The following is a 21120-nucleotide window of genomic DNA, read 5'->3' on the forward strand; positions in this document are numbered from 1 at the left end:
TTCCGGGTTCAGGGTTCGCGGCTCGCGGCTGGGAGCCGGAAGTCGGGGCAGTTTTCATCCCGCGTCGCAGCAGAACTGCGTCAGAGCCGGGCATTCCCACGCCGCGCATGCGCAGGACCAGGCTCGCGGCCCGAAGGCCGGGGCCAGGCGGGCAAGGGCGGGGCCAACGCGCTGAGCGGAAACCCAGGCTGCCCCACTGCGCTCGCGCCGCCCCGCCCCTCACCTGACAGCCAATGGGCTTACAGGATCCGCCCCTGACGACGCGGGCCCCGCCCCTGGAGACGCGCCGCCGCGGAGCAGATATATCCTGCAGGGTAGCCGGCGAGTGAGGGCCGGGCCGGGCCGGGCCGGGCCGGGGTCTGGGGGTCTGGCGGCCGCCACTATGAAGCTGACGCGGAAGATGGTCCTGTCCCGGGCCAAGGCCTCGGAGCTGCACAGCGTGCGGAAGCTCAACTGCTGGTGAGGGGCCGTCCCCGCGCGTCCTCCTCGTTGCCCAGCATCGGGGACCCCTCTGCCTGACACCTCCTCCCTGGGTCGAGGGCCCCCGCCCAACACCTCAGTCCTGGGACAGGGCTGGGAATGGCCTGCAGGAGAGTCAGAGGGGGTTCAGGGTGAAGGGGCTGTTGTGTCAGGCGAGGGAAGAAGGGGCACAAAGTTTGGATTGACTTATGGAATGGACTCTTTTGGCTCAATAAGACACCAATACGCTGGTTTTAGTGAGAAATAGTGCATATATTTATTAGGAAGAAATATATATATATGGGTATACTACAGCATAAGCAAATAATAATTCAATAACAATGGAAAGAAATAAGGGAGAGCAGGAGAGCGAGAGAGAGACATCAGATCGGCACTCACAATATCCGCTCCCCTACGCTGGAGAGAGTCCCTTGGACTGACACGGCTAGGCGGGAGTGCGGATCAAAAGAGGAAAAACATCAGATCGACCGAGAGGGAAAAACATCAGATCAATCGAAAAAGAAAAAAATCAGATTGATCGAAAAGAGAGAACATCAGATCAGGTACTCACAACATCCACGCCCTTACACGGGAGAGAGTCCCTTTAATTGACACGGCTAGGCGGGAGTGTCCATGGAAAGAGGTCCTGGGCAAGGCCTCCCCACCACAGGCGAGACTCTCACCCAAGCAGAATTGTGAGTTGCTTTTATGCATGTTTCTACTTAGAGACCATCTCGATGGGAACTTTTGGTATTTTTCCTTCTCACTGTTATTGCGTATGTACGTGCACTGTAACTCCCAGCTCTTATCTCGGACCGGCACAGATGGCCGGTTTTTTATAACAGCCCAGGAGTTTTATAACCTAAATAATTGCAGCTAGTATTGTGGGAGAAGGGCCGGTTCCCACCACAAGCAGCTGCTCTGCATTTTTTTTAGTGTGGGTGGTTTCCCAGGGTCACCAAGCGAACAAACATGGCGACACTTACGTTAAGTCATCTCGGCCGCGGCTGCTTGGTTATCCGTAAGAAACCAGCCGCACAGACAGTGAACTTCGTACACAGCCACGCATAATACATCCCATGATGACAATGCCAGTGCATAAAACAAATACAAAGCAATCACGAAAAATAGATCCCATGTGCCAGGGTAACCAATTAAACAATCCTTTGGAATAAGAAATATTATCAATTTGATTTTGTAAGTCATTGATTACAGAGTCTAAGGTAGAGGTTTCATCAGTAACATTAAAACAACATATTCCTGGTATCTGAATATATGACAGCTTATGTAATAGGAAAAGGTAATCTACAGCTGTTTGTTGAATTAATGCTTTTTTTCGTAACTCTTGTAATTTTTTAGAAATAGTAAATAAAGCTCTAACAGTGTCTTTCATAACATGAGTGAGTGAACAGGACAGATGTTTAATTTGTTTGTAATTATTTGCACTTAATCCTGGATTAGTCTCAGTGGAGCAAATCTGTACTAGTCGATCCACCTGTGCATTATATTTTTGTTTTGTTGAAATCGAAGGACTATGAGCATCAACATGAAATACTGAAATAGTGGTTGATTTACTCCATTTCCAAATATCTTTTCATATTGGCTGACCCCATATTTCTTTGTCTCCAATTTTTTATCCCCGTCGTTTTTATTGTGTCATCCATGTTGTCAATCCTTGTGCCGCCGCCCATGAATCAGTATAGACGAAGCATTATTGCCCCTGTTTCTGTGGTATTGCCTGATATATTGCATAAAGTTTAGCATATTGGCTACTCACATTATCCCCGGTAGTAACAATTGTTTGTTGAGTGGATGGATTATAAGCTACTTCCTTTTAGTTTTTTAGTCCCCCTACAACTTTAGCAGAACCATCAGTAAACCAAGCATGTTGTTTTGGCTCCTCTGTGAGAGAGTCATATGGGCCTCCCCGTCTTGCGGGGGATTCTTCGTGCTGCCCTGTGGGGGAAATCTGAGTCTCCATGTCGTATGTAGAAGCTTGTTCATGTAATGGTGATATTCCCTTAGGTCCGGGTTTTGCCCTATCTTGGATATACCATTTCCATTTAATTATATTAGCCTCCTGAGCATGACCAATTTTATGTGTAATGGGGTTACTTTGGATCCATTGCATTATAGGGATTTGAGGTCTTAATGTATAACTTTATGGTTTAAGGTCAATCCTTTTGAATTTAATCAGGCCCAATAACAAGCCACTAGCTGTTTCTCAAAGAGTGTGTAATGTTTACTAGTGTCTGGAAGTTTACGGCTCCAGAAACCTAACGGAAAGCATTTAGTTTGCTGCTTTTGCCAGAGACTTCCAGTTAGCATAGCAATCAGTAACATCTCCCTGAATTTCAATAGGTCCTTTCTGTATAGGCCGTAAATCTAAGGCAGTCTGTATTGCTTGTTTAACAGCTTTAAAAGCCTCCTCCTGGGAGAGGCCCCACACAAAATCGTATTTTTTCCTGGTTACTTTATATAGGGGAGCTAATAAACAACTAAGATGAGGTATATGAGCCCGCCAAAATCCAAATAATCCAATAAACCTTTGGGCTTCTTTTTTATTACATGGGGCTGCAAAATCGAGTATTTTTTGACATGCCTTAGGTAAAATTTCTTGTTTACCAGCATTTTACAATATTCTCAGAAACTTTATCGTTGTGCTGGGTCCTTGTACTTTTGCTGGATTAGTTTTCCAGCCTTCTGTAGTTAAAAGCTCTATTCATTTAGTTAATTGCTCCTGTGTTGTCTCTTCTGATGTTTTTTGTATCATTATATCATCTATGTAATGTGTCAATTGCATTGCTGGTGGTAATTTAAACCGTGAAAGAGTTTCAGCCACCTGCCTATGACAGATGGTCGGACTATGTATATATCCTTGGGGGAGTGTAGTAAATGTATATCGTTGGCCCATCCATGTAAAGGCGAATTGCTCTTGGGCTTCCTCAGGAATTGGTATGGTAAAGAAAGCATTGGCTAGGTCCACTATTGCATGCCAAGTGCCAGGATGATGTTGAATGGGCTCTGTGAGGGACACCAAATCAGGGACAGCAGCCCGTATCGGGGGAGTAACTTTGTTTAATTCCCAGTAATCTACTGTCATTTGCCAGGTACCATCTCCTTTTTTCACTGGCCAAATTGGTTTATTCCAAGCTGTTGTAACACGTTTTAATACTCCTACAGCTAAATAGTCTGTAATGGTGTCAGAAACCTCTTGTTGTCCTCCTGGGATTCTGTACTGTTTTTTATTAATTAGCTGAGTAGCAGTGGGTAGTGTCACAATGACTGCATGTATGTGAAAGGAAACAGCTCTTATTGCGAATTGATATCTCCCATAGCAAGATTTAAGGTGAGCCCCTTAAGAATGTCAATTCCTATTATATACTCTGGTATTGGAACAATCATTACTAAATACATTTGTTTTGGTAATTGGCCTATTTGCATCATAATTTAGCAGCTGTGGCTGGAATTTCCTTTCCTCCCAATCCAGTAATGACAATTGGTGCTCCCTTAAACTTTGTAGGGTTTCCACTAATGAGAGTGGCCTCCGTCCCCGTATCTACTACGGCTCATACCGCAGTAATTGAACCATTTTTCCAATATATTTTTAACGGGACATGGGGGCGTGCATCCCGCCGAATAGTGGCAGCGGTCTCAAGCAGCAAGGTGGCTTGGCCTGTTTCTCAGTCCCAATGTCCTGCAAGCAATGGATCTGCTGCGGGAGGCGCGCTGGGACTGACAGGGGTACATACAGTTTCTTTAGCGGGGGAGGCCCCTCTTCCGTGCTGACCTTCTTTACATTTAACTCCTTTTTTAATATAGTTTCCATAGATCCCTTGTGTCTGCCCATCTACTTGATCTTTTGGAATTCCTGCTTGTAGCAGGGCCGTGAACATGTCTTTCCGTGACATTTGATCTTTTGTTTCCCTTTTATTGGAAGGAGGCTTATTAGCCTCCCAGTCCCCCAGATCTCCTAATTGCATAATTTTATCTATAATCCCTGAAATAGGATTCTCAGTGTCATTCATTAATAGAGTCATAACTTGTTTATATGTGGGGGAAGCAGTTTGAATTAGCTTATTATGAACCTGGATGCTTAGACCCATTTTATTTAAGACTTCACCAGACCCCAAAAACACAGCCCTCTTTACTGTTTCTTTTCTCAGTTTTTGGACACAGTCTTTTAAAATACACCATGGTCTATCAGTGTCCAGCCACATATCATCCGTAGGATATTTGTCTTGAGCTCCCTTTACTGCAAGAGCCAATAAAGTTGTACCATCAGAGTTTTGTCCATGATCATTCGGGTGGTGAGCATTCACGCTCCAATCTCGGAAAGCTCCCCGTATTACTGGGTCATTGGAGAGTGTCACAAACTTAAATGTATCTCCAGCATCCAAGTTGATCCCAGCAGCCCCCGTATCATATAGACGAACTAACCAAGTCAAAATAGTTTCACGAGGCTTCTGCGTGGCCTGAGCTAAGAAATCAGAAATTTCCTGCTGAGTAAAATCTTCTACTTCGTCCCTCCTGACCAGATGTTCCCCATTAGTTTCCATTCACCTGCGCCGCAGAGGGCGTGCTTCTGGCTGTTTAGGTCGGGGGATAGGCTCTTCTTCATAATCAGTCCCCTCTGAATCATCATCCCAAATATCACCATCCCAAGTATCCAGGTCCCACTCAGGACCAGCGGAGGCTATTGCCATATGTTCTTTTTGTTTGTTTACTTTTTCTTTCCTCTTCTTATATTTATACTTAGCCGCTCTCACAGCTGCTTTTTCTGCTAAATGTTGGTAATTACGAGCCTGATCTCCCAAAACGTAAGTTTGGCGTTGAATCACAGCCAGTCGGGACTGTAAGTCTGACATTTCTTTCTCCAAAAGTGCCTTCTCTCTTCGTATTTTATCTCTGTCCTCAATAGCCTGACGGTAAGCAGTTAACAGGCACCAGCTCCGCCGTGCTAGAAAAGAAGCATCATTCTTGCCTCTCCTTTCTACTGACTGTAAAGCTTTAGTGACATCTAGTGGTTCATGTCGGCGCAACCCAATGTCCCAAGATTCACAGAGGCCCAACTGGCAGGCCCACTCCGCAGCCAAAACACAAAAAGGAGGGTCTTCCCACCTGGGAATTTCAACGGGGGTGGTAGCAGTATTGGTGCGTTTGAACATAAAGGCCATTCTCCCAGTCAGTCCTGCTCACAGCGCCAAAAATGTTGTGTCAGGGGAGGGAAGAAGGGGCACGTTTGGATTGACTTATGGAATGGACTGTTTTGGCTCGATAAGACACCAATATACTGGTTTTAGTGAGAAATAGTGCATATATTTATTAGGAAGACAATAGGCTGTATATATATATATATATATACATAAATATATACACGAGTATACTATAGCAGAAGCAGAAGCAAATAGTAATTCAATAACAATGGAAAAAAATAGGGGAGAGTGAGAGACGGGGGGCGGGGGCGGAGAGAGACATCAGATCGGCACTCACAATATCCACGCCCCTATGCTGGGAGAATCCCTTTGACTGACACGGCTAGGCGGGAGTGCCGATCAAAAGAGGAAAAAGATCAGATCGATCGAAAAAGAGAAACATGAGATCGACCGAGAGGGAAAAACATCAGATCAATCGAAAAGAGAAACATCAGATTCATCAAAAAGAGAAAACATCAGATCGAGTACTCACAACATCCACGCCCTTACACGGGAGAGAGTCCCTTTAATTGACACGGCTAGGCAGGAGTGCCCATGGAAAGAGGTCCTGGGCAAGGCGTCCCCCCACAGGCGAGACTCTCACCCAAGCAGAATTGTGAGTTGCTTTTATGTATGTTTCTACTTAGAGACCATCTCGATGGGAACTTTTGGTATTTTTCCTTCTCACTGTTATGGCGTGTGTACGTGCACTGTAACTCCCAGCACTGATCTCGGACCGGCACAGATGGCCGGCCTGTGCCTGTCCTTGACATCCCACAAGATTTATAACCTAAATAATTGTAGCTAGTATTGTGGGAGAAGGGCCGGTTCCCACCACAAGCAGCTGCTCTGCATTTTTTTAGTGTGGGTGGTTTCCCAGGGTCACCAAATGGACAAACATGGCGACATTTATGTTAAGTCAGGGGCCAAGCATTCCTGGCCCCTGCCCTAGGCTAGCCTGCCCAGTCCCAGGGGCACACAGCCTCTGGGAGGTGCTGCCACGTGCTCTGGTGGCCATTGGCAAAGGTCATTCCAGAATTTTCACTCCCACCCCGAGTGGTGGTGTTTCAGACCCAGGCTCCAAACCTGCTATCCTTGCTTGAAACAATTGGAATTGCCTTGAAGACTGTTGTCAGGCTTCTATGTACCTTTAGTGGGGCAGATAGATCCTTCCGTGGATGGGTCTGATTTCTGACATTGCCAGTCACTGGGAGCCATGTCTACTAACAAGGTGGGAGATCAAGGGGATTAATACTGTCAACTTAAAAAATAAAATTTCCTGTTATTTTCTCTCAAAATGAGTTCATTTGGGAATAGCCAAAAGAGTTGCAATTCGGGGTGTGCATGCTATGGTGAACCACAGGCAAATCTGGAAAAGAAAGGAGGGGAACTGCTTTTATGGAGAAAAAGGGGGAGAGGGAGGGGCTGTGGGGAGTGGGGAGTAACAGTTCAGGGCAGCAAGGGTTTCTCATTGGCTGGGATGTTGCTGGGAGGGGAGAGAAATCTTCCTTCAGTAGAAAAGTAGTTGTACTTTCCACCCGAGATGCAAGTGTACATCTCTTCCTAGTTGGTGTAATTGATGATGTGTGATGGGGGTGAGAGCTCCCCCTACAGGCCTTCCCGACTCCAGTTTAGTTAAAGTTTCTTTTATTAATTTCCACAATACCATTTCTAGGGGGAAAGAAAGAGAACTGAGACTCTAAAGTAATGATTCAGTAAACATTGTTGAACTTGAGTCCTGGGTGGGAGGTGCTGTCTCGAGGTGACTCACTGCCTGGGAGGTGACACGACGGGATATAGGTGCTGTGGAGTCAGTGCAGGCTCAAGGGCAGGGTGGCCAGGTCTAGCTGGGCCAAGGAAGGACCAGAATGCTTCCTCAACTCCTGAAAGACCTACATGGTTCGATGGGGACTCAGAGCCAGGCTTCACGCGCTTCTGTGAACCGGGCAGTTCAGGTGGGGCGTGGGGAGCTGAGCCAAGAGCAGACCTTACTCCTGTGGTGTCGGCCGATTGACTGCAGGGAGCTCTGCCTGTTTATTAAGCCTTTCTTTTGCCCTGGCACAGCTGGTATTTTGGCCACAATATCCCCTGTCATTTGTTTTCAATAATGCATCCCTGTGGTCTGCATTAGGCTATCATACTTTCTCTAAGCAGGGAGAAACAACAGCTCTATTTCAGCCTTTCTAAAGTGTGTTTCATAAGTTACATGTTTAGCCTTTGAACTTGGCCTCTTATAAAGACTCACTTGTTTATTTACATTAATGACAGAAATTATCCTGCTATGCGACAGCCTTGAGAATGCGTAGATCTTTGTGTCCTCCAAATGGAGCAACCTCTGCCACTCCTTAGTCTGAGAAGTCACCCTCCAGCATCAAACATGTATAGTTTTGCTCTAAATCAACCAAGAAACAATTTTTGACACCGTTGTTGGTTATCCGGGCAAGCTTTCTTTTACTTTGTCATTGAAATCATAGAATCTTAAAGTTTGTAGGCATTTGTCACTAATTTTTGGAATTTTTGTTTTTAATTTTTTGTATTCAACTGTAACAAAATTAAAGTATATGTGTCTTTTCCTCCCCAGGGGCAGCCGCCTCACCGATGTAAGTATTATGTTGATCATCTCCAAATGCTCCCTGATCCCCAAAGCTGTAGCCTCTTCCCCAGGAGAGTTGTTCAATTGACGGAAGGGCACCCATTCGATTCGTCCCCTAATGCAGTGCTTCATAAGGCAGAGCCACTAATGAAGAAAATACTCTCTAGAGCCCAAGTTTATTTGAGTTCCTTTGACTATTCTCATGTGGATCAAAGGCCCCTGTGTCCTGCAGGCCTCGCAGAGGAGGGAGCAGAGCCAAAGTGCAGCCCCTGCTCTGCCCTGGAGGAATCCCAGGGGTTTGGTTGACTTTACAGAGGAGTGCGCTTGGCTGGGAGTCTTTTTTTGTAGGTGCCTGGACTTCATGTCACTGAGGAGGGTCGTCACTTCAGCTCCTCCCCTTGGTCAGATCCAGCATCATGCTCCCCTGCCCCCAATGGCAGGAAGAGATGGGGCCTCATGGGGGGGCAGTGCGCAGAGCCGAGCTGGGCTGTGGGCCTAGGAATAGATTTCTTTCCCTTTCTCTCTCTCTCTCTTCTAGACTGAATGTCCCCAACTTACACAGACTTTGTGTACCAGCCACTTCTTTCTTATCTCCTTTTGTTTTGTAACTTGAACTGTACCTTTCCTTAGAAACAAAGTTAGAAACACTGAGTAACTGGGCTGTCCGGAAAAGCCGACTCCACCTCCTGCTATAGCCAAAGTGCTGCTCATTCAGCAGCAAAAAAAACCCCAAAAAACAAAAGCACCACCGTAGCAGAAAATGAACCCATTGCAAGTGTGAAGCGTTCTGACCAAACCATGAGCTAGTTGAGGTCAGGTGAGGTCCGGGGCCCGGCTGGCTCCAGGCCAGCGTACAGCAGGCACGGAGATATTTGGGGCTACACCACTCATCAGCCTTACAGGTTGGGGTGCCTTTATGGGCCAACCTGAGCACCTCGCTGCTCTTTCCACTGCATCGACAGTGTTAATGTGATCTGAGATCCCATTTCAAGCCTGTCTCCCTTTTGGCCCAGCTTTGTTGGCAAGAAGGGGCTTCGTCCTTTCCTTGTACATCAGGGACAGCAAGAAGGAAGGTTCTGTCCAGCATAGGGGCATTGAGGTCCCCTCACCTGATGTGCTTTGAGGGCATCTGAAATTAGGAGTGCTCTATCTCGACAGCTGGCAGTGTTTGATGGTGATGATGCTGTTTAAAGTGTTAGAGCACGCACATTTCTCCTCCCAGTTGGGGGAGTTGTCTAGGCTGCAGAGTAGAGTGTAGTGCAGAGCCCAGCGTGCTCTTGAGTATTTTGTGCGAGCCCTGGCGAGGTGAGGGAGGCTACTCTGCCGTGGAGGCCCTTGAAGTGGAGTTGACTGTGCCTTCAACTGGATTCTCCATTGGGCTGATAGAGAGAGGTGATGTCACAGTGCCGGTGCCCAGCAATGTTTACAATCACATTCTTTTTTTTTTTTGAGGTCACATTGGTTTATAACGTTATATAAGTCTCATTATGTTTTGACTTCTGTAAGGACCACATCATGTTCACCACTAGAAGTCTAGTTGCTATCCGTCCACTGTACACGTGTGCCCCTTTACCCCTTTCACTCCCCCCACGCCCTTCCCCTCTGGTAACCACCGATCTGTTCTCTGTACGTATGTTTGTTTACATCACACTCTTTTCCTTCCTAGATCTCCATCTGCCGGGAAATGCCAAGCCTGGAAGTGATTACCCTCAGGTACCTAAACTCCTGCTGTCACTCTGAGTCACTGGGGCTTGAAAGAGGAGGAGAGCCTTCAGATCCCTCCCCAGAACCGCGGGACGTTAGATGACCCGAAGACTCCCAGGGAAAGTCTGGGAGGGCCGCTTGTGTAGGGGAGGCGGCCCAAGGCCATCATGGGAGCCTGGCTGCTCCTCAGCTCCCACCGCGCTCCGACCGCTTTTCTGGAGGGAACCTGGGCCCCCCCCGTTGAGCACGCCCTGCTGCGTCCCTGCCCACCCTCACTGCAGTCGGTGGATGCAGCCCCCTTAACGATGAGCAGCCAACCTCACAGTGGCCGCGTCTGCCCCCAGCACCCCAGCGCCCCAGCGGCCCAGCCTTCTCTGCCCTCCTGGTTCCCTCACTGCTAGGAGCTCTGCCAGTTTCTGTGTGTCACGTGATCTGTCATTGATAAGAGTTACCTCTTCCAGAGCCATTAGCGTTTTTTTGTGTGTGTGTGAGGAAGATCAGCCCTGAGCTAACATCCATGCTAATCCTCCTCTTTTTGCTGAGGAAGACCGGCTCTGAGCTAACATCTATTGCCAATCCTCCTCCTTTCTTTTCCCCCCAAAGCCCCAGTAGATAGTTGTACGTCATAGTTGCACATCCTTTTAGTTGCTATATGTGGGACGCGGCCTCAGCATGGCCGGAGAAGTGGTGCGTCGGTGCACGCCCGGGATCCGAACCCAGGCTGCCAGTAGCGGAGCACGCACACTTAACCGCTAAGCCACGGGGCCAGCCCGCCATTGGCGTTTTAACAGACGTAGGAAACCTTGAATTAACCAAACACTGTCATTGGGATTCCAGGCAGCCGGGGAGTATTTGGGGGGTCGGGGGAGGGAGGAACGTACTCTGCCCCCGAACTCACTCCTGCCCATCTAGACCCTGGGAGGGAGCCCACACTTGTGGATTGCCACTACTTGCCAGATGCTAGCATGGGTGCTTTTTGCAAGTCCCCCCGTGTAAAACCTCACAGAGTTGAAACCCTGCAAGGAAGGCATACTCTGCCTGTTTGGTAGTTCAGAAGGTTCTGGAAGTCGCCCTAAACGTGGGGGTCATAGGCACTTGGTCCCTTGCAGACCCCTGTGACTTACCTTCCTGATCACACTGATGGCCACTGTTTGTCCCTCATCAACCCCTCCGCTCCTTCTGTTTTGTGCCTTCCATGGTCTCCTGGTGGACCCCCATGTCCACCCACCTTGTGCTCACGGCTCCCCCAGCCTCAGCCCGAGCCTGTCCTGTCACTGCCATGCCTTCTCGTGAGATGAACGTATGGGCCTGGAGCTGCTCTCCCACCTCAGGCAAGGCTTGGATCTCTGTGCCTTGGTTTCCCTATCTGTAATAGGGAGAAAATACCAGCACCCACCCCACAGGGCGATGAGGAGCGGCTACAGTCGGGAGCGTGGAGCATGTAGCAAGTGTGCTCATGCCACTTCTGTCATGTCGTTTACTCGTTACAATTGTCAGTGGAGCTGGGACTTGAGCCTGCGCCCCAGAAAGCCTGACCTGACAGATGATAGCTTTCCATTTCCCCAGAATAGCAGGAACCTCTGAGGCAGGTGTGACTTTAACCCTATCTCTGCCGTGCTCTGTCTGTGCGATTCTGGGCCTCTCTGAGCAGCAGGTCCTCATGTACACAGCGTGGAGGGAGGGCAGTGCCCGGGGTTGTTGACCAGGCTCAGGTGCACGGTGTCTGGACGTTGGCTGCATTGGAACTAGTGGGGCCACGCCGTGTGGGCATTGCTGCCTGAAAACAGGGGGCAGTCCTTTTGTGGGTGAATCCATTGCACTGTGGTCTGAGCGCCAGGGGTGGGAAGCTGTCCTTGTCCATTCCGGCTGCTGTAACGGAATTCCACAGACCGGGCAGCTCAAACAGACATGTACTTCTCACAATATGGAGGCTGGCAGTCCGTGATTAGGGTGTCTGGTGAAGACCCGCTTCCTGGTTCATAGACAGCCGTCTCCGCACTGTGTGCTCACATGGCGGAACGGGCAGGCTCTCTGGGGTCCCTTTTTGTTTTGCTGAGGAAGATTAGCCCTGAGCTAACATCTGTGCCCATCTTCCTCCACTTTATATGTGGGACGCCACCAGAGCATGGCTTAACAAGTGGTGTGCAGGTTGCCGCCCAGGATCCAAACCTGCAAACCCCGGGCTGCCGAAGCTGAGTGCACGGACTTAACCACTATGCCACTGGGCTGGCCTCCAAGGTCCCCTTTTTAAGGGCACTAATGCCATTCATGAGGGCTCCACCCACGCGACCTACTCACCTCCCAAAGGCCCCTCCTGCCAACACCACATTGGGGATTAGGATGTCATCATAGGTTTTCGGGGAGGACACAAGCATTCAGTCCACAGCAAAGGGCGGTGTTAGCCCCCTGGTCAAGAAGGGGGACTCCAGGCCAGGCTGCAGGCTCACCTCCTCGCTTTACACTGACTGCCTGTGCCCTGGGCAGCTTCCTCCATCTCGAGGATTCCAAAGCCTGCGTTTCGCTTAAGAGCGAGTGGTGTCAACCCCACACCCAGCTGCTAAGTGAGATAACCCGTGTGCGAAGCACAGCACCCCCACCAGTAACTGCATTAACAAGCAAGTGTCCAGTATGGTGTCGCTGAGGGAGAACTGTGACATCCCTTCAACGTGCGTGCAAACACAAATGCAGCCTCCCAGAAAGAATGTTCTAGATAGGTCTCGCACATCGGGCGGGGTCCCACAGAGTAGCCCGACTCACGGCCTCCAGCTCTGCAGGGGACAGCGGCGTCCCACAAAGCTGTGGAGGAGGAACGCACCGGCCTGTGTGGCGCTGCCACTGGGCGCAGTGGGCCTGGGGCTGGGGACGCCGGAGGATGCTGGGCCCCGCCCTGAGCTGAGCGTGTGAGCAGCCTGGTCTGTCTGGGTGTGGAGGTGGATGATTCTGCTCGTGTCAGTTTAAACCCGCAGGTCTCTGCCTCAATCCCAGGTGGTTTTCTGTCTCTGATGTATTCGTGATTCTGTGGAACCAAATTTAAACCCATACGCTTGGGTTTTTTTAGACGTGGGGTTCGGAAGTCCAGTGCTCAGTTCTGTGTAACATGGAGCTTACTCACATTTGCCGTGGGCTTTTCTGGCACCGCCTGCTTTGGGGTGCAGTGCTTACCCCTTGGGGGTCTGCGTTTCCTCTCCTATACGTGAGAGTAAAACATCCCTCCCCACACGCTGACTCCTCGAGGCCTAAATGGAGCAGGAGCCCAGAGGGGCTGTCCCTGCCGCCCACACCTTCAGTTAAGGGACTTCTGCCCTGAAGCTTCCTCCTCTGAGGTCTCCTGGGGTCTTCATTGAACTTGACTCATTACAGCCGATTTTGACCTCCTCCTGAGGAGAGAGCAGCTGGGCCCAGCCCCAGGAGGGCTGGTTTCTGGTGTTCACAATTGCAACGAGACAGACGGGGTGGAGGGGTGCCTGGCACACATGCCGGGCATGCGGGAGGCAGCTGCTAACCCTGCGGTCTCCATGCAGCGTCAACAGCGTGTCCACCCTGGAGCCCGTGAGCCAGTGCCAGCAGCTGAGCGAGCTCTACCTGAGGAAGAACCGCATCCCCAGCCTGGCCGAGCTCTTCTACCTGAAGGGCCTGCCGCGCCTCCGTGTGCTGTGGCTGGCCGAGAACCCGTGCTGCGGCGCCAACCCCCACCTCTACCGCATGACCGTCCTGCGCAACCTGCCCCAGCTGCAGAAGCTGGACAACCAGGGTAGGTGTCCACAGGTGCCGCAGCCGAGCCGGGCAGTCCCTCCCCCTCCCCGCCACTTCTGCAAACTCGGATCTCTCGAGACTTCGCGGGTGCCTCCTTCTCTGCGGTCTCCTCAGGGGTGTCCCCCAGATTCGTGCTGCTCCTTCAACAGTCAGGGTCATCCGATTACTGGGCACGGCCCCCCCGCACAGGGCAGCATCTCTGGACCCTAACAATTGTTCATCCCCCCACTGTTGACCGCTGAGCTGTTTCTTCTCCTTTCCTTGTTAAGTACACTTGGCTCCAACGCTTATCCACACACCCTGGGGAGCACGGGCGAGTGTCCGGGCCGGCCAAGCGGTGTCACTGATGGTCCATGGGGACACGAGGTGGCGGTGTCCGCATGCTCCCACCAGCAGGTGAGGGTGCGCCCCTCACTCCTCGCCCTCCCAGCGCTGGGTTACCTGGTGTTCGCTCTTGCTGCTGGAGGTGTGGATGGCCGCCTCCCTGTGGTTTTAATCTGCATCTCCATCACCCTGAGGTGAGCAGCTCAGCTCGTCGTGGGCAGTGGGCGGTTTGTGCTCCGGCCTCCAGTGAGGTCCAGCCCATTTCCAGGGGCCGTGCCTTTTTTGTTAGTGCACTGGAGTTCCCTGTGTGCTGGTTCCTAATCCTTGTCACATGTGCACAATTATTTTCTCCCAGATGAACAATTTTCATATAAATAAACTTCAGGGAAAATAGTCACATGTGAGTGAAATGGAATAAATGCGATGTATTCTGTTCCTTTTTAAAATTTATCTTAATTTGGGTTTTTTTGAGTGTTTGCTTTTGGCAAATGGTGGAATTCACATTCACAAGCAGTTAACCATCTGCTGTGTGTCCAGCAAGTGCTGGGGGGGGCGATGTGACAGTGGCAGGACCCGGTCCTGCTCTCGGGTTGCTGGCCATCAGGTGGGCAGACAGACGCCTCTTTTCTAAAGCAAACTGGGCTGATGCTGCAGTGAAGACAGAGCCACGGCTCGTGGGGCTGGTGTGCGTGAGGCCGGTCTGACACTTTTGCCCCTCTCCTTGACCCCAAAGCTGTGACCGAGGAGGAGCTGGCCCGAGCGTTGATGGAGGGAAAGGAGGTCACAGCCCCTGGCCTAGAGGGCACGGGGAACGGCCGGCCCGAGCTGCCCTACGCCCTGAGCACCATGAGCGCCACTGCCGAGATGCAACGGGACCCGCTGAGCTACGGCGAGGAGGAGGCCAGGTGCGCCAGCGGGGCCTGTCCCGGTCCTCCCACTGAGAGTCGCCGGGCCATCCTGTGGCTTCGTCTCTGGGGAGTGAGGGAAGGGAATTGCTCAGGGTGGTTCTTCCTGTCTGTGGCTCTCTGTCGCCCCCAACCTGGTGTCAGTGGTGTGTCCAGGAGGAGGCACAGGACACGGGAGCTTGTGTGAGCGCGGCCCCAGCCCTCCGTGGGGCGTGGCCTGGAGGTGGGATGCGGTAGAGTGGATTAGTGGGCAGGAGGGAAAGCCACGTGGCTGTGGCTGCCTGAGCTGCTGTACAGACTCAGGGAGTCCTGTGGGGGATCATGTGGGCCCTGAGGAACGGCCCTCCCCGACCCACAGACCACCTCAGACAGGGCTTGGGCAGCCTCTGAGGGCAGTTCACTGATTGTCACGGACGTTGTGAGCAGGAACTGAACGTGGGGGATGTTGTAGAGACCGCGTTCACCGCGGGGCCGCCAGGCTAAGCTTCCCCGTAGCAGATGAAGTCTCCCTTTCTGTTTTCTGCACTGGGAGGTCCGGATGTCGCCTCAGTGGTGGGCACTTGCATCTGCCGCCCTGTGTCAGGGGCTCTCACACACATCTTTTGTGTTTAGTGCCCCCCCCGGCCCTGGGGGAGCTCCAGGTGCAGGGAGTGGTCCCCGATGGGATCACAGAGAAATAAGTGCTGGGGCCACGAATCCACCGGTCCCACCCTCCTGTCTGGTGCTCCATCCCTCCAGGGCAGTGTCACGTAGCGGTGTTTCCCTGCGTACTGGGGGGTGGGGACTCATGGGCAGGAGTCTCTGTCGCTGTGCCCCGGGCTCTGGGATCTGACCCTGCAGACACTTGTGAAGGTGCCACCGGGCCCTGCGCTCCTCGGGCCTCACGCACCGTTGTCATCCCCCACCCACAGCAGCATCCAGGGGCAGCTCGGCCTGAAGCCCGCTTCCCGGGACCAGCTTCCTTCCTTCCCACAGAGGGACGCTGTGAGCAGTCGCAGGAACAGGGTGAGTAGTGATGGAGGTGATCCTGGCCAGAGGTGGCCACTGCTCCCTCTGCCCAGGATGTGGGAATTGTGGGGGTTGGGGTGGGGACAGGGGCTGGAGACATTTCAGGACCTCACAGCCAGGGCCCGGAAGGTGGGAGGCTGGCCAGTCGTCTGATCTAAGCTGATTATCAGAAGAGGCACAAGGGCGGGGGAGGGTGTGCACGCGTGTGCGACTGGGCCTCCCAGCACGCGGGGTTTGCCGAGGGCCTGAGGCTGCAGGCAGGACCCCGCATCTGGCCTCGGCTTAGAAAGGTTGCTGTGGCAGTGCTTTGAGCCGCAGAGGTTTGCTGCTGTGGAGTGGCCTCCTGCCTGCAGTTAGAGGTGGGGACTCCTCGTCCTGGCCAGGGTGGATGCTGTGTCACCGTGCAGTGACCAGGAAGCAGGCCCCGTGGCTCCAGAGGCTTCCCTGTAAGGAATAATGGGTCATTGACTAACAACAAGTGGGTCAAGTGGGCAGCTGGGTGACGTTGTGGAAGACCTGGGTTCCCGTCTGCTGCCCGCGTCACTCTGGCTCGTCCTTGAGCTCATGCCCCTCTTGGTCACAGGGCTGACCCCTCTCGTCCAGGCTCACACCCAACAGAAGGACAGGGGACATTACATCCCCTGTGTGTCATCTTATCGGCAAACAGCTGCTCCCCTGTGTGCCTCCCCCACCTCACCCCCAGCAGTCTTGGTTTCATCAGCTGGAATTGCTCACGTCCCCAAGCCAGACCCAGTCACTGGCCCGGAGACCAGGGTCACCACGGCTAGCTTGGCCTAGTGGAGACCTTACCACCTGGTCATGTGGGAAGGGGCTGCCTGAGCAGAACCGGGGTCTGTGAGGGAGGCCCATGACCCCCCAGCACCTGCTCCCAGGGTGCCCGGCTGTCCTCAGCCCTGCGGAGCCTGGCTTGGCCTGACCACAGCTGTCGGGGTGCTGTGGTCTCCACGTGGGCTCACATAGGCAGGGCCCCACAGTCAAAGGGTGGGGTTGGCCTGAAACTGTGGGCTAGGGCTCAGTCATTCGTTCAGTGACCACTCACAGTGCATGCAGAGCCTGTGGGAGGTCCAGACGTGGATAGATGGGGGCCCCGGCCTTGGAAAGTGCCAGCCCACCCTCCATGAAAAGTGTCCCCAAGAGCTGCGAACAGATGTGGCTGCAGACTGATGGCCAGTCTGGGGAGCCATCGCTGGGCCTATGGCCCATCCTCCCGCCTGCAGGTCAGTGTCCCCTCAGGACTTTGCTTCTCAGAGAGGTGGCTGTGTGGAGCCAGCTCAGTGGTCCGTGTACATACTTCCCTGACGCATTGCGGGAGGAGCCCGGATAGAGACACAGTCCCCAGGAGCAAGCCTGTCCTTGCAGGGGGCTGAGGCCCGAAACTCCCTCCTCCGCCCACCTGGGGCCTCTGCAGAGCTGAGGACAGTGGACCAGAGTTGGAAACACTGGTTCAACTCTGTGCTGCCATAAACGCAAACTAGAAATCACGCAAGCTGCTTACACAGGCACACTTGCTTCTGGGCAGTAGAGGAAGGATGGGCCCGGGCCCTGCCATGGAGAGTCCCAGCCAAGCTGGGTGCCCCAGTGGGCGGCAAGCCCCCCACAGGCTCCTGAGTGCAAGGATGCAGGTGCCAGGGAGACCCTGGGGACGTGGGGAGCTGAGTGAGATTCGAGGGGAGCAGGAGCCTTAGAGTGTTGGGGGCGTTCAGGGGTGGGCACCCAGGGTGTAGGCCATGGGGCAGGGGCTCCAGAAGCTCCGTGCTCTGTCCGGTGTGTGAGCCTCTGAGCAGATCTCACATCGCGGTGTGCTCCCAGCTCACACCATTCCTCCATTCATCTCATGAGAATCAGCTCAAGGAGCCCCCTGTGTGCAAAATCCTTCCCACATGTTTCCGGCAGAGATGACAGTAGAAACTGTGTGTAGATGTATGGACGTACACACGCACGACACACAATGTATCTGAGCACGTGTTACTGAGTGCCATTCTGGGCCACTCAGCCTGCCTCTAATGCTGCTCTATCACTGACCAGCTGTGTGACCGAGGGCCAGTCACTCAGCCTCCCTGGACTTCAAGGCTGTGAGCATGAGATGCGGTGAGCCACACCAGTGCCACGGCTGAGGCTTCAGGCTGCCCGGCTCTCTGTCCGGGTGGTCTGTTGTTGGTTGCCCGGAAGGCCCGCCCCTCCTGAAGGCCGGTAACCATGATGTGCACGTGACACTGGCCAGGGACCAGTGCGTCACGGTGCGGGGCGTAGTGCTCAGCCAGTGACTCCCTGTGCCCCCAGAACAACGTGCTGACCGCCATCCTGCTGCTGCTGCGAGAACTGGATGCCGAGGGGCTGGAGGCCGTCCACCAGACCGTGGTCAGCCAGCTCCAGGCCCTGCACAAGCCGGAGCTGCAGGAGGACATGGAGTGACCGTCAGCAGGGGCCCAAGCTGGCAGGCCCTCCTCGCAGGACCCTGCGCCAAGGTCCCGAGCACCTGGGAGACAGGGTCACTGCCACAGCCACGGCCTCCCCTGGACCTGTGAGCTGAGTCCCTGCACGCAGGACTGCCTCCCTAGGACGCCTCAGCCCGCCCAGGAAAGCTGAGCTCTGGGCGCACACCAGCCACCCCGGCGAGGGCAGAAGGGGCGTTGGGCACTGTTGGGCAGACCCGTTCCTGTGCCCTCCACCGTGAGGGGTCCCAGCCACATGCCAGGCCCAGGCCTGGACGCCCATCGGAAGGGCCCACCTTGACCTGGCTCTTCCTAAAGGTGGGCTTCGCAGGCCGTTCTCCCTAATAAATATTTTTGCCAAGTCTGATCTGGAAGCAGACATTTCCTAAATGACAGACACGCTCTGGACGTGCTTTTCAAAGGTCAGAGCCATGCTCACCCATGCTTTTCCATGTCAGTTCTCTGACTCGGTCGTGAGATAGACCACGGAGACTTCCAGAATGACGGCATCCTTAGAGAGACAAGCTGCCCTCCATTCGCGTCAGCACACACAGCCTCCTGCTGCCCCCTGGGGACATTGTGTTTGAATGGCAGGGGCTGGGAGGGACGTGCTTCCTCTTTTCTCTCTCCCTTTCTAAGAGCCCAGCAGCCATGCAGAGGGTTTGTGCTGACCCAGCTGGAGAGGGCTTGGACAGACCGGCCTGCCACTGCTGTATGGGGACCGGGGACAGCCACAGGTGAAGCAGCTAGGTGGGAAACGGCAGCCTTGTGGAAACTGCGTCTAAAACATTTTCTTCCTCTGGGAGGAGTATCAGGCCTTACATGATGCACAGGATCTGGGCCATGATGCTGCAGCCCTGGGGGTCCCTCCTAGTGCCCCCAAAAGCCGAGGATGCCTCCACGTGGAAGGGGAGGGGTGTGAGCCCCGAGCCCTTAGAGAAAAGCCCGTTCTTACTGCAGTTGAAATGACTGGGACTGGAGAGGGAAAGAGTGATGTTCTGTCCACCCCTTTCTTCCTGTTGCGGGAAACATCCACATTCCTGTGCGAGCTGAGGGCATGCCAGCTGTGTGAAAGCCACACAAAGCGAAGGGGTGACTTCACCACCACATGTGCGAGAAACCAGTGATGGAGTGACAGCGCCTGGCAGACCACGCTCTCCTTGAAGATGACGCTGCGCTCGTGGTGGTGCAGGCTGTTCCCAGCTGTTGAAGGAAGGCTGTTGCCCACCAGCTGTGGGAGCCCAGGGTAGGTGGGCGGTTTATCTGCAGAGTTCTTCTGTAGTTCTTCAGGACCGGGGGTGAGCTCTGAGCAGTGGGAAGCGAGGAGTCGCTGCCTGGTGGCAGCTAGGAAGGGTCGGCGCAGAGCCCTGTGTGTGTGCCTTCTCTTGTAATTACAGGACGCTCTCAATAAAGCGTTGTCTTGGTGAGAACAAGTTGGACGTGGTTATGTTAAGAACACCGTCCCTGTCCCACCCACTGGGCGGGGCTCACACGAACCCCCGCTTGCCCCGTGACCTGGTACACCTCAGTTGGGGACCCTTGAATTGGACCCTGGTCAGGGTGAGCTGCCCTCCTCAGAGCCTCCCGTCAGCTCGCCAGGTCCTGCTCCTGACCACCTGCTCGCTCAGTGCCCTTTTGAAGCCTTCAAGCTGGACCGAGGACAGAGCACGTCCACCCCTGGCCTGGAACCTGTGGCCTCTGGCCATTAACAGGCCCTTTACAGTCCCTGTTCTGGACTTCTCCCCAAGTAACCCCGAGAGCCAGGCTTTAGAGCAGAGCAGGTGTTGGCATTACATCCTGTGCATGTGTCCCGTTAGAGACTGAGACCCAGGAGGACACATCACCCAGCTAGAAATGCTGGGCAGTCCAGCCACAGGTGGGCCCGACACTCCGTGTCCTCACTGCGGAGCCGCTGCCCAGGGGCGAGAGCGGTCACTCTGTATTTTAGGCACCACCCAGCTGGTCACCAGGGCCAGTGGCTGATGCACAGCTGTGCAGGTTCCAACACTCATCTGGCAGGACAAGCCGAGGGGCTTCCACTCCAAGAACTGAGTCCTCACCCAACGTGTGACACTGATTGGGCCAGGCCAAAGCATAACCAGGACCAGGAAGTGGCTGGTGTCCCCCCACTGGAGCCTCCCATGTGGAGGTGACACCGTCTGTCTCCTGCCAGTGGGTGGGGACCTTCACCCCACGGTGCTGGGGCTGGGCCCTGAGCGCCCCACAGCACAGGAGCTCGCTGAGCCGGAGGCCCTCTCCCTCTGCTCCCCTACACAGGGCGGGAGGTGAGCTCTGAGCTCTGGGGAAGATGCAGTTCATGGTGCCCTTTGGTCTTGTTGCCTGGGGACGAGTTTCGGGAGGAGCAGGAGTGGAAAGGAGTCTTCTAGATGACGGAGCGCTAGCTCACCTTGTCCCCGAGCCCGGAGTGGCCCTGTTTGGAGGAGGACACGGGTGGCTCTCTCATTGATGGTCGTCCTCCGGGGAAGCATTTGTGGAGGCCTCTGTCCCCAGACGGGCCTGCAGCACGCTCACAGCTCCCGCACGGGTTCTGGAGTCAAATCAGTTGGGAAATTAGAGAAGGAACCAGGGGTCTTTGCTGCCGGCGTTCTCGGAGAACAGTGATTCTCCAGGGGTGCTATAAGTAGACACACGGGCTCCAGTGTTCCCCTTGGGGGGCCTGGGATTCTGAGGGGTCCCCGCCAGGGCATAGGAACAGCCCAGGTCTG

The 21120-nt window shown here is 53.6% G+C and overlaps 1 protein-coding gene across 3 annotated transcripts; it reads left to right on the forward strand.

The window, feature by feature from the left end:
- Positions 1 to 320: 320 nt before the first annotated feature.
- Positions 321 to 19821, forward strand: CFAP410 (cilia and flagella associated protein 410). 3 transcript variants are annotated; one of them, XM_004429652.3, is made up of 7 exons: positions 321 to 459; positions 8236 to 8254; positions 9914 to 9960; positions 13473 to 13702; positions 14762 to 14933; positions 15845 to 15938; positions 18243 to 19821. In XM_004429652.3, exons 1-7 carry the CDS (start codon positions 383 to 385, stop codon positions 18372 to 18374), a joined length of 771 nt encoding a protein of 256 aa, XP_004429709.1. In that variant the 5' UTR covers positions 321 to 382; the 3' UTR covers positions 18375 to 19821. The 3 variants fall into 3 exon arrangements, with proteins under 3 accessions (XP_004429709.1, XP_087274122.1, XP_087274123.1); XM_087417997.1 differs by lacking the exon at positions 8236 to 8254 and having other exon boundaries at positions 380 to 459; XM_087417996.1 differs by lacking the exons at positions 8236 to 8254; positions 9914 to 9960.
- Positions 19822 to 21120: the final 1299 nt, after the last annotated feature.

Source organism: Ceratotherium simum, chromosome 27, assembly GCF_057802395.1.
Source record: "Ceratotherium simum simum isolate JZ-2026a chromosome 27, ASM5780239v1, whole genome shotgun sequence".
NCBI classification, from domain to species: domain Eukaryota; kingdom Metazoa; phylum Chordata; class Mammalia; order Perissodactyla; family Rhinocerotidae; genus Ceratotherium; species Ceratotherium simum.

Coding starts and splice junctions, on each gene's coding strand:
- CFAP410 (XM_004429652.3), top strand. CDS start 383: ATGAAGCTGACGCGGAAGATGGTCCTGTCCCGGGCCAAGGCCTCGGAG. Junction 9,961..13,472: donor CTGGAAGTGATTACCCTCAG/GTACCTAAACTC, acceptor GTCTCCATGCAG/CGTCAACAGCGTGTCCACCC. Junction 13,703..14,761: donor GCAGAAGCTGGACAACCAGG/GTAGGTGTCCAC, acceptor TTGACCCCAAAG/CTGTGACCGAGGAGGAGCTG.